The sequence below is a fragment of the Mastigoproctus giganteus genome, chromosome 2 (genome assembly GCF_048544385.1).
Source record: "Mastigoproctus giganteus isolate SK-2022 chromosome 2, ASM4854438v1, whole genome shotgun sequence".
Classification (NCBI taxonomy): Eukaryota; Metazoa; Arthropoda; class Arachnida; order Uropygi; family Thelyphonidae; genus Mastigoproctus; species Mastigoproctus giganteus.
In genome coordinates this window covers 242832377-242844685 of record NC_143576.1, presented here as the reverse complement: position 1 = coordinate 242844685, position 12309 = coordinate 242832377, and the positions used below count along the sequence as shown (strand labels likewise).

Genomic DNA, 12309 nt, shown 5'->3' with positions numbered 1-12309 from the left:
TCGTTATCTCAAAGAGCATTATTTTCTCGAGTCAGTTTTTTCTTTATTTTCTTACATCTGTATTAAGTGTACATCTTGCCATTTTGTGTTCAGTTCCAACCTTTACCTTGTTCAGGACGGCAACATCGTTCAAGTTAATATCTTCCGTTGTGAGGATGAAGTCGATTTCATCAGTTGTTAATCCATTTGTACTCTTCCATGTCCGTCATTTCATTGAAAAAACATTCCTCAAGATTCTGCAAATTCCAAATTCCAAATTGGCAAAGTCTTTCGCCAGTTCCAAAATTTACTAGTTTTACTTTCTGCACTGTTGTGTCTCTTTCCAACCTTAGCACTGAAATTCCCCATAATGTGGCGAGATTTCTGTTAATCTAGAATAGTAGTTCTCGACCTTTTCTTGCTCGTGGCCCACTTGAGTTTCATTCATCTCTGTGGCCCCACCCCTGTACAACGTTATCCGGAGTTACATCACCGACAGAACGATCATCGTCAACAACCCCTACAAGACAATACAGAGACAAATCCACAGAATCTGCCCACAAGGCTCAGAGCTGGGACCAACTATGTGGAACTTGCTGATCGACCATTTGCTGAACAAGGACCTGGAGGAAGTTCGTTAGCAGGCTTTCGCGGACGAACTTGTCTTGATAATTGCAGCCAAATCCAAAGTACAGCTGGAGACCCAGGCAAACTGCGTCATACAAACCCTCCAAAACTGGGTTAGACTTCACTTGCTCCAAATCTCACCCACTAAAACTAACTAACTTTGGTCCTTGAAGTTGTCACAGACATTCTCTCAGATATGCCAGACAAGATGTACTTGCTACCTCGGAATCTAAAACGCTGATGGAACTGATATTCGGGTGACACTCAAGTCAAGTGGACACAATTTAGGGGAAGTCCGGACGGTCTGTGACAGCCAAATCTTCTGCTTGCACCTTCACGATGGTGCGACTGTTAGTAATCCTGGGTATAACCTCCATGCACAAGTACATGGTGGATGACCATCCAGGTGTGAACCAACGTAAGCAGTGGTCGAGTTGTGGCGTCCACAGCACATGGAGCAACGCCGACCCCCTATGTTACCAGGCAGTACTAGGTGGTAGATGACTCTCATCAACCGGTGAAATACCACCACTTTGCTTATTGGAGGCTTGAAGTGGTGGAACCCATGTTTAGTCTCTAGAGCTAAGTTCCGGTAAACCCTTCCCTATCTCTTCCATCATGCAGTATGATTGATGACTTTTGAGGTTATGATGAACGTCGTGACGAGATCCAATATTCCTTACATTTCGAGGGTACAGCTCTAAAACGGTGTTCGCAGGCCGGCCCTAGTTAGTACACCGGACCGAACCTATTGGTAACTCTCTAGGAGGCTTCCGGATCAGCTAATGTATATTCTTGCTACCTCTACTCTGCCACATAGTGACTGGAGGGAGTCCGAGTAGTGTGTATGCGGGGAGCATTGTCGAGGCCACGTTATGTCAACGATCTGGACATGTTCTTACCACGAGTATGCCATATCCGAAAATTTCATTACTTCATACAGCATGTCCCATCCACTTTTTCTTACTATTGAATACACCATGAATTGTCAAACTAATAGAGCAAGCGTATCTGCAAAAAGATCTAAACCTCCCAAGAACTTCCTAATTTATTTCACAAATACACGTGGTCTCAATTCCAATCTGAACGATGTCCATTTCCACTTGCAGTCTGCCAAACCCCATTTACTTTTTCTGACAGAATCTCAGTTATCGGTTGATTAAACTACTGCTCATCTCAGATGCCCAAATTATTCGCAGTGTGATTCCTTTCGCCTCAAAGGTACTTGTACATATGTCCGTTCTGATATTCCCTGTCAGAGATTTGGCAATTTGGAATCTCCTCTCTTTGATCTTCTGGCTTAAAATCTCTCTACCTCATTGAGTCAAATTCATCTGTTGTCTCTACTGTTCTCCCAACTCCACTAATCACTTGGATTTCTTTGACTCCCTCTCTTTGCAACTCGACTTTCTCCAGTCCAACTTTCCTAACAGTGAGGTAATTCTCCTTGGTGATTTTAATGTTCACAACTCCAGCTGGCTTCCGTTTTCTAGTTACACCGACCCAGCAGATCGAGATGCTGTGACCTTTGCAATTACTAATCACCTATCACAGATTGTTCATATACCTACAAGAATACCGGACAATCCTAATCATACAACCAATATGCTTATCTTTTTCTCACAAACAACCCTTCCAAGTACACAGTCGAAGTGAGAGGTCCTTTAGGCACTTCAGATTGTCTTGGTGATTGTGTCTTCTCCAATGGAACCTTTATCTCATGGCTATTCCCAACCTCGTGTTGTTTGGCATTACAAGAATGCAAAATGGGATGATATACGAGACTATTCTTTTCCTTGGTCGGATTACTGTTTCGTAACTGCTGATGTCCACGTTTTCTCAGATCGTTTCAGTGAAATTATTCTTGCAGGAATGGAATCCTTTGTCCCACAACCCACTTTAAAATCTCGTCCTTTATCTAAACCTTGGTTTTCCAATAAATGTGCTAAGGCTGTTCAAGAGAAGAATGTTTCATATCGTAATTGGCTTGTTTCTAATTCTTCAGTTTCATTTTCTGCCAACACCAAAGCTCGCAACAATTGTAAAACAGTTATTAGTCTGTCCAAACTAGAGTTTGAACAGGCTAAGAGTAGAAAACTTGCTTCTTGCCCAAATGGTAGCCAAGCATTCTGGTCTCTTGCCAAAGCTATTGGCCGCAACTTTTGCCCATCTCTGCTCCCACCTCTGTCCAAACCAGATGGTTCTGTTGTCACTTCAGCCAAGGATAAAGCTGCCCTGCTAGCATCCCATTTTTCTTCCAACTCGTGTATTAATGATCTTGGTAAAACACCTCCCACCATTCCCAACACGCTCCATACAATGCCTCCTGTGGTCTTCCGTCAAAAGGATTTTGATGAATCTTGATGCTAAGAAAGCTCCAGTTCTGATGGTATTTCTCCAAACCTGTGCTCCTGAACTTACTCCTATTGTTTGCCGGCTTTTTTCACTTTCTTATTCCAAAGGTGTTTTTCCTTATGCTCGGAAATTTGCTCATATCCATCCAGTTCCTAAAAAGGGTGACAAATCCCTCCCATCCAATTATCATCCTATTTCAATCACTTCTACTCTAAAGTAATGGAGAAATCAATTAACCGCCAACTCTTAAACTACCTAGAAACCTTCGGTCTGATCAACCATCACCAGTATGGATTTTGTCAGTGTCGATCCACTGGTGATAATCTGGCTTGTTACCCATTTACGGACTAATTCAATGGAAAGGTTCGGTGAAACACAATAGTGCTCTTGACATCTCAAAGGTTTTTGATCGTGTTTGGCATAAAGGTCTTCTAAACAAGTTTCCATTTTATGGTTTGCCAACTGTTTATAGTAATTGGTTATCCAGTTTTCTCTCTGATCGCTCACTGAGGGTGATGGTAGATGGCTGTCTTCTAACTTCTCCACTAATGCCGGTGTCCCCCAAGGTTCAGTTCTTTCCCTCTTGTTTATTAATGACCTTCTATTGACTAGAAATCCTATCCATAGTTTTGTCAATGATAGCACATTGCATTCCACTTTCCATTTTGAGAAACCTTGTCCTGCTGAATCAGCTTCAACTTCTCGAAAATCTGCTACCAATTCCTTAAATGCCAATCTTGAGGTAATTCTCCAGTGGGGCAAAGACAACTTAGTTGACTTCAACCCTTCTAAAACTCAGTCTTGTCTTATATCTCGCAAAAAGGATTCTTCTGCTCCTATGCTTATGTTTAGTGACACTCCGATTTCTAGGCAAGATTATATATCTCTTTTGGGGATTACCCTGACTTCTAATCTCTCTTGTCATAAGCACATTAAATATTGCTTCCTCTGCATCTAAAAAACTTGGTTTTCTCTTTTGCTCTCGGCGTTACTTTTCTTCCAAACAGCTGCTCACTCTGTATAAATCTCAAATCCGCCCTGCCATGGAATATTGTTCCCACATCTGGGGTGGTGCCACCAAAACCTCTCAGGCTTCTTGATTCCATTCAGAAGAGGGCAGTTAGGTTAATTAATGATTCATCTCTAACAGCCTCTCCACTCACTTTCTCATAGATGTACTGTTTCTGCTGCATGCCTCTTCTTCCCGCTCTTTCAAAACAGTCCGAACACGTGCCAACTTCAAAGCCACAGAACCAACTTTTCATCTCCCTCACTTATTCGTTCAACTGCCGTTTTCTGGAACAACCTTACTTCATACGTATTTCCTGAAAATTACAACCTACAGAAGTACAAGTCTAATGTCAACAAATATCTTCTTTCGTCTTCGCAACCTCCAACCCAAGCACAGTACTAAGTACTATAGGTTCTAATACCTCTCATGTTTGGGGTTCACATAAAAAAAAAAAAAAAAAAAACATGAAAAATCCTCTGAGGAAAGGGGAGGAACTCAAACATCTGGAAAGCCCTAGGACTATATGAAACATGTAGAAGGCTACCTGAATTCTGTAATGGTCTCCCTTGTGAGGATGGCAGTGCCATGCCACAGGATAAATTTTCCATTTCTGGCCTCTCTTGCAATTCATATCTTTAGCTTCTTCAATAGTTTTAGATGGCAAGCAAAGCTGATTTTCACTATTTCATGATATCCAAAAATATACTTCCTCCTCTGTTGTTCCAAAATACAGAACATGTTTACAGATGGCAAGTCTTGAACTACTTTACAGAATTGTTTAGCCGCTGTTCCATAGACTGCTGTTTTGACAGCAGTACAGGTCATGAAGGTGTGCAGAGGTCTTATATTTAGTGAAAATGCTATAAAGAAAATTGTTGCCAATAATCTTGTGCAGTTTGAGAAGACTGACATAAGTTTGCACTCTGTGCTGCTGCTTATGATCTGATGCTAGCATTCATGGAACTCACCCCAGGAATAGAATTTCTTGCATTCTGGATTGTTCAGAATTGGTTTTCAGTGCATTAAAGCCCACTTTCACTCTCACGTTTCCCAGGTCTTAATGCATTGGTGCTCATGAATTAGTTTACCCAGTCTCTCATTTTGCACTGTGAGGATGGCATCATCTTGTTATGCCCTTTAAAACACCAACCTGTGATATGCCTAACTATGCTTACAATTGACTGCGACCATCCCAAAAATTTCTTGAAATGTCAGTGAACTTAAATGGTCATAATATTCCTATTTCAGGAACTTGATAATATACTGTTACTTCCTATGCACTGCACAATGTCATTCTCCCCCTTTTAGACTACCAGCTGTGCCCCCTGGCATGCAGGAATTTCCAAAATATTGGTTGTAACATTTAAATTTTAATCTGGCAAACAATATACAGTGTGGCTCCAACATTCAATGGTAATTTGTTCCATAAAACCAATTGTATGTTGAAACCAATAAAACATTGATTTCCTGTATTTCATTCCCCTACAAAACATAAAATAGATATTTCTTACATGTTAAAAATTAGTGATAAAAATAGTCATAAAACATCTTAAAAAAAAAAAAAAAAAAAAAAAAAAAAAAAAAAAACAAATTAGCATTTACCTTCAACTTGAAACACAGAGCTGATGAAATCAATGGTGGCATAGCAGTGGTGGGACTCTATATCAAGCATCAGGTGTCTTTTCAGTCTTTTGTTGTTACTGGCAAAGAAACTGTCCAAAGTGGACTGTTCTTTTAAGGCTTTTTTTGTAGCTTTCTGAAGTAAGAAATGACCTCATCCTCCATTTTGCACATCATGAGTTTAGTGTTTTCAATGTCGGAGTGTTTTTATCACTTCTCTTAAACGCTCACAACAAATGACACTTTTTGGGTATCTTTTTCTTCCTCTCCAGTGTCACTCTCCGTAATTTTTTCCAACTCTTGTAGCTTGTATGTTATTTCACACCCATGAGCATTAATAAGGTCCACATCCTCTTAGCCAACTTCCAGACCCACTGATTTTTCAAGAGTGACAATATCATTTGTCAAAGCACCATCGTTTTCCAATCCGTCAACGTTATGGATAATTAAAGGCCAGATGTTTTTTTAAGGCTGAATTTAAGCACCTGGTGGAAACATCATTGCAAGAACTTACAATCAGCATAACACGATCCAGCATGTTGAACTTCGACCTCCAAAAATCTTTGAGGGTGACAGCATTTTTACCAGAGGTCGCTGCAAAGCAACCTGCGAACATTTTCGTGCAGGTTTTCTTCAAGTTTGCAATCACTTGCTGGTCCATTGGTTGAAGAAGAAGTGTGAGGTCGGATGGCAAAAATCTGACTTGAACAAAGTAAAATTGTGCTTCGAGAGATTTAACAAGGTTGGGATCATAGCCTGGCACATTATCCAGCAGCAGTGCCTTAACAGGAAGCTTATTTTTCTCAAGATAACTCTTCACTGAAGGACAGAAAACTTCAAGCTCCCATTCATTGAAGACATATCCCATAACCCAAACCTTCTTGTTACTGTGCCAAAATGCAACCCTTTGCTGTTTAAATACTCTGGGGCTATTAGAGTGATACACAAGCAAAGGCTTCAGCACCCATCAGGAGAGTCAGCCTATCTTTCATAGGCTTATTCCCAAGTAAACTAGCCTCCTCCTCAGTGATGTATGTCCTCCTGAACATTTACTTCCAGAAGAGGCCGGTTTGTCAATGTTAAAAAACTGGTGGGTAAGATAATCCTCCTGACCAACAAACTCTTGAAATTCAATTTTAAGGTCTCAGCTGCTAATCGGTTGAGAGCAATCATATGAGTCATGTTCCGTGTGGCACGCATCTGAAAATTTCCACCATGTATCGTTCCAGCCATCAGTACCTGCAAATATAACCTGTCCTTAAAACAATCGTATGGAAGGTATGTCGGTTCCTGAGAATATTGGATGTCAATGTCATTGTAAGTCGGGGCCCCACTGTAATTTGTATGCAACGTAAAAAAAAAAAAAAAAAAAAAGCAGAGTTTTAGAGCCCCTCTCATATTTCTGCAGCTCAATGTATTTCATTTTTGATCTTTAATCAAGCAAAGGTACATAGTCGAATTTAAAAGCTTATCATTACTCTGACTTAGATTTGATGTCTAAAGCAGTTACGTGTGCTAAGCTGACTGATGACCTAGCCAAGGCTGAACTCTATGAACAGATTTTTTTATATCAGTTGTTTAATTATTTGAGGTATTAATGTTATTAATCTGTTTTGTGTTTTGGTCACAAATGAATGAAAAAAAAATGAATGATTTAATGGAATAAATTTATTTCAAGAAAGCAATGAAATACAGGTGAAATAATGTATGAAATACATCTAGGTATATCACGTTGTGGAAATAATATAATGGCATTCAGGTGATTATTTTAAACATATGGAATATTTAGTAATAAGATATGAAGAGAAAAACAGCACACCAAGTTACACATTTTATAGATCACACATGCACCCACAAGCCTAAACAAGGGATGAAAAAGAACACTCAAATTTACTTTTTAACCGTTTATATTTCATTTCATGCATCAAATGCTTAGGACAGCTATTTTTGTTTACCAGGAGTGTAGCTACAGAAGAGTACAAGTCTGGAAATGTAATTCTGAAAACAGCACAATACATACACACATACATCTATATACACACATACACAGAGGTAAAAATACAGGCTAACAGGAAATATCAAACATTCTAATGAGATGTTGATAATATGCACAGATAAAATATGCTGACTGTACTTCCAAAAAAAAGTTTGCAATTCTGATTTTTCTGCCAAGTGGTGCTTTCACAGCCAATGCTTTTTGTAAAATAAAATATCAAAGTTAAAGGAACCACATGGCTCTGTAAAGGGAAGAATAGATAGTTTTTAAATATCTAAGCTACACAGTGCCCAGGAGATGTACGCAGTATATAGACCAATCTTAATGGCACAAAATGTTCACTAATGTAATGGGTGATACAAATTAAGAAACAGATGACTACTCTTGACTACTTGTATATAATTCAATAATAAAGAAACCAAATCATTCCCACCTAGTCCTACAAAAGAAATGCAGCTCATTAATTTTTTTAAAGACAAACTATTTTCCTCCTGAGCCACCTCTACGTTCTGTGCCATCTTCTCCACCTTTTGCTCTGCTGTCCTTCTTCAGGGAAGGCTTTTTACCTAAAATCATAAAACTGATGAGAATAAAATACCATTGAATTTTTATTCTACTTTAATTTACAATTACATGATGGCATAATATTTATACATAGCCTGCAGCCCTCATGAGAATACTAATTGTGTGAACAGTGAAAAATAAGCTACATCTGATAATGAATTATTCATCTGCAAGCCCCAAAAAATGATATATACACTTAAAATAATTTCTGGAATTTACTTAACTCAGCAGTGCTCATGCTGCACTTGTCAGGTGCAGCACAAATTTTTGGTTCAAGGTTAATTATGCTAGCTTTCTAAATAATGACATTTTATTAGAATAGATTTTGAAGAGGTTTACAGTTTTTGCAGTACACTTGTTGTGTACTGCAAAAAAAAAATAAAAAATAAAAAAAATAAATATATATACCTCCCCTAAACGTTTGCACCAATATTTTTGAGGTAGGTAACATCTAAAGGAATGTGAATCACATAGGAACCCATAACTGGAAACGTCACAGGAAAGTAGTAGCAGAGGCACAAGAAGCAGAAATGAGACAAGACAGTAATTAGTGGCAAACATTTATTTGACATAATATTAACAACGGAGGACAAGATGGATGCATTTCATGATGTTACAACAGATGCTCGAAGGTTCCACCATGAGAAGCAATGCAGGCACGACACGGCCGAACACACCTGGAGTTTCTTTGACAGTAGCAGCAGTGCAGACGAGTCTCGCCACGAGATCCATTTCCGTCTCCACAGGCGATTCATACACAACAGATTTGAGGGCTGCCCACAGAAAGAAATCAAGGCTTGATAAATCAGGTAAGTGCAGGGGCCAGGCAACGGGTCCACCACGGCTAATCCATCGACGTCCAAAGCGCCTGTTCAAATGGTCATGAACACACCTTCCATAATGGGCAGGCGCCCAGTCATGTTGAAACCAAATGTTGTGTCTCACATTTGCTGGAACATCGTCAAGTAACCCTCGTAGAACTTGTTCAAGAAATATTCGATATTTAGTGGAGTTCATGTGCGATTGGTAATAGGTATGGGCCAACTAAGCAGTCACCGACCATACCTGCCCACACATTTATTACGAAGCGATGTTGTGCCGCATGGGGGCGCACACCGTGTGGGTTGTCGTGAGACCACACATGAGCATTGTGCTGATTGAATAAGACTTCCCGAGTGAAATAAGCCTCATCCGTGACCAAAACATAGGTTGGAAAATTCAAGCCTTGAACACTTTCTTGGAGAAACCACTGCACAAAAGCCACATGTGCAGGATGATCTTGGGGGAGCAGTAACTGAACCCTTTGGAGATGAAAGGAGTGTAAGGAATCACCACGACAGACATGCTGTACACTGCAATGAGACACTCCTAAGGCAGAGGCAATGGCACGTGTGCTGGTAGTAGGATTATTCTGGACGGCATTCAACACACTTTTTTCCATGGGAGTTCGTGTTGAACGCTGTCTGCCCGCACTACTCCTGTTACCTCTAAATGACACAATCGCACAAATGATGCACACGCGCAAACAAATGGTGGTCCGGTACATGTCTGTCTGGGAAGCATTCTCCATAAATTTGTTGAGCAGCTCGTCCATTGCCCTCTGCTAATCCATACACTAGGTGCGTGTCTGCTAGCTCGCAGTTCGTATATTGATGCATGCTCTTCGTGCGGTGACTACTGCTTGAATGAGTAAACCAGAAATTTTTCCTCTTGCCAACTGATGAACAGCGTCGTGTACCGACTTATTATTTGATTTTTAGGAGCATTAGCAACTAAGGCCACATTGCTCCGGGAATATGCAGTGGTCATTCCCTGACCTTTCCGCATCTTCCGTATTTAGTGGTGACAGGCTCAAACCCTGGTATAATCAAGAAGCGTGTGTTACGTGCTGCTGCACCTTCCCACCTGGCTACGGAGGTGCCCTTGTACCAACTTATGGTAACGTTTCCGGTTATGGGTTCCTATGTGATTCACATTGCTTTAGATGTTACCTACCTCCTCTAAACGTTTGTACCAATATTTTTGAGACACCCTGTATATATAGTCCAATTTGGTTAAAGTAATGTTGAAAATTAACAGCCGCTCAGCTATAATACCACAACTGTCAGCTAAGAAATGTTGACAAATCAGTTATACCATTTGAAAATTGCATGTCAAAGTTGAGCAGCAACCCCCCCCCCCCACAACACACACAGTAGAAAAATATGGTGTTGGGTACCTGATGGATGCCATTTTCTTTTTAATTTTATGAAAAGATTTTTTTTTTTTTAAATTCTGTCTGGAAAATTCCAATATTTCATTTTTCTTAATGGATCAACGCTTATTGTATATAAATTTAAGTTTTACAAATATATTAAAAATTTTTAAACAAGTTCTGTGTTTTAGCATTAGTAGAGGCATATGATGCAAGAAAGCAAGCTTATACAGCATTAGCAAAAGAAACTCCTTTCCAATTTCATCCATCCATTTACTCCAAAACTTTGTCCAGTTCTTCCTTGAATTTATTTCAGTTATCAATACCACAACAACAGATGGAAGTTTGTTCCAGCAATCAACTGTCTGCTGGCTAAAGGCAAACTTCGATCATCTATTCTGCAATCACTCATCCTCAATTTGAATTTACGCCCCCTCAGGTTCGTAATCTGAGCAAGAGGAAGAATCCCATCAGTACTGAGCCTGCTCAAACCATTCAAGGCCTTATACACCTCAATCAGACAACTTCACAGGTGCCTAGTCTCCAGATGCTGTAATTTGCAGAACTTAAGCCTTTCTTGGTAAAAGGACCCAGTTCCCCCTCACCAATCTTGTTGCCCTTGTTTTATCTACATCCTTCCTAAAATGAGGCTTGACCATTGCCTTATACAAGGGGATAATTACCTCCTTATCCCTGCTACCAAAATTCCTGTATATCATTGACAAGACCCCATGACCTGCTCTACAAGCCTGTCTACACTGCTCAGAAAACTTCATATCTGACTGCACAATTACCCCCGGGTTTTTTTTTTATTCTCCACTACCCTGAGTGTAGTACCACATAGCTGGTACATTTCTCTGGGGTTACTGCTACTCATATGCAGTTCTTTGCATTTGTCAATGTTAAACTTCAGTTGCCATTTTTCAGCCCAACTTCTCTAGATCCTGTTGCAGTAGCATACTGTCATTACTATCATTAACAACCATGCCAACCTTTGTACCATCTTCAAACTTGAACATTAAGCGTGATATACCTTCACCAATATCATCAATAAATATACAAAACAACAATGGACCCAACACCAAACCTTGGGAGACTCCACTAATAACATTAGTCCTTTTATTTTCAAAAATAAATAAATAAAATAAAGAATTCTGCTGAAAAGGACAAAAGAAAATTACGTAAATAAAAACAAATAAACATAAAATAGAAGCATCATTCAAATTTGGCACCCATCACAGGGTGCAAACTACTCAAAAAAAAAAAAAAAAAAACAATTCTTTCAATAACAACGAAGGTAAGATGATAGAGGTTTAATGAACTAAGAGAGGGAATGCATCGGTGCTTGTCCGGTACAGGCACATTATGGTCTTGCTGCCCTTGTGCTATAAAGATAGTAAACAAACAACATTGTAGAGTACAATTCCACTGTTTAAGCAAAAACAGTGTTAGGGCATCTGATAGGTGTTCATGTGCAATTCCTTTACAAAGACCATAAGAAAATCACTTCAGAAATTATTACAGTAAATACAGGATGGTAGAAAAAAATTTTAGGTTTTTAATCATTGATTTACAGTTAATGAAGACATGTTATTTTCAAGGGCACATGTCGAGTGCACCACCAACTACTGCTGGGTAAGAACCACTGTCTACTTTTAATCAATTATTTAAATTTGAAGTGTGACATTTAAATACACTGCACACTCAACAGTGAAGGAAGCAGTAAGCATAATCAGCTCCATTAAATAGGTCACAAAACCTATGGAGGTGATGATGTGACATGCTCTTATGTAAGCTATGTGTATATATAAGAGGCTTTGCATAACTCACTCAGCAATGTAAGCCAAGCTTGCAGCAGTCAGTTCTGTGATTCTTAAGAATGTCATGTGTTCCTTTGGAAGTCTTCAGAAAGTGCATCCCAGAAGGACATCCATAGTTTATTGACATTTTTGGGTGCACAAA

At 39.5% G+C, this 12309-nt stretch overlaps 1 protein-coding gene across 2 annotated transcripts in view; it reads right to left on the bottom strand.

The window, feature by feature from the left end:
- Nucleotides 1–7333: 7333 nt before the first annotated feature.
- The window catches only part of LOC150090325 (uncharacterized), a 97772-nt gene continuing 92796 nt past the window's right edge, over nt 7334–12309 (bottom strand). Inside the window, exon 3 of one of the 2 annotated variants that reach the window (XM_090389802.1) lies at nt 7334–8155. In XM_090389802.1, coding sequence (XP_090245928.1) covers nt 8070–8155 — 86 coding nt within the window. In that variant the 3' untranslated portion in view covers nt 7334–8069. The remainder of the gene's footprint in view (nt 8156–12309) is intronic. The other variant, XM_090389801.1, reaches the window with a different exon arrangement.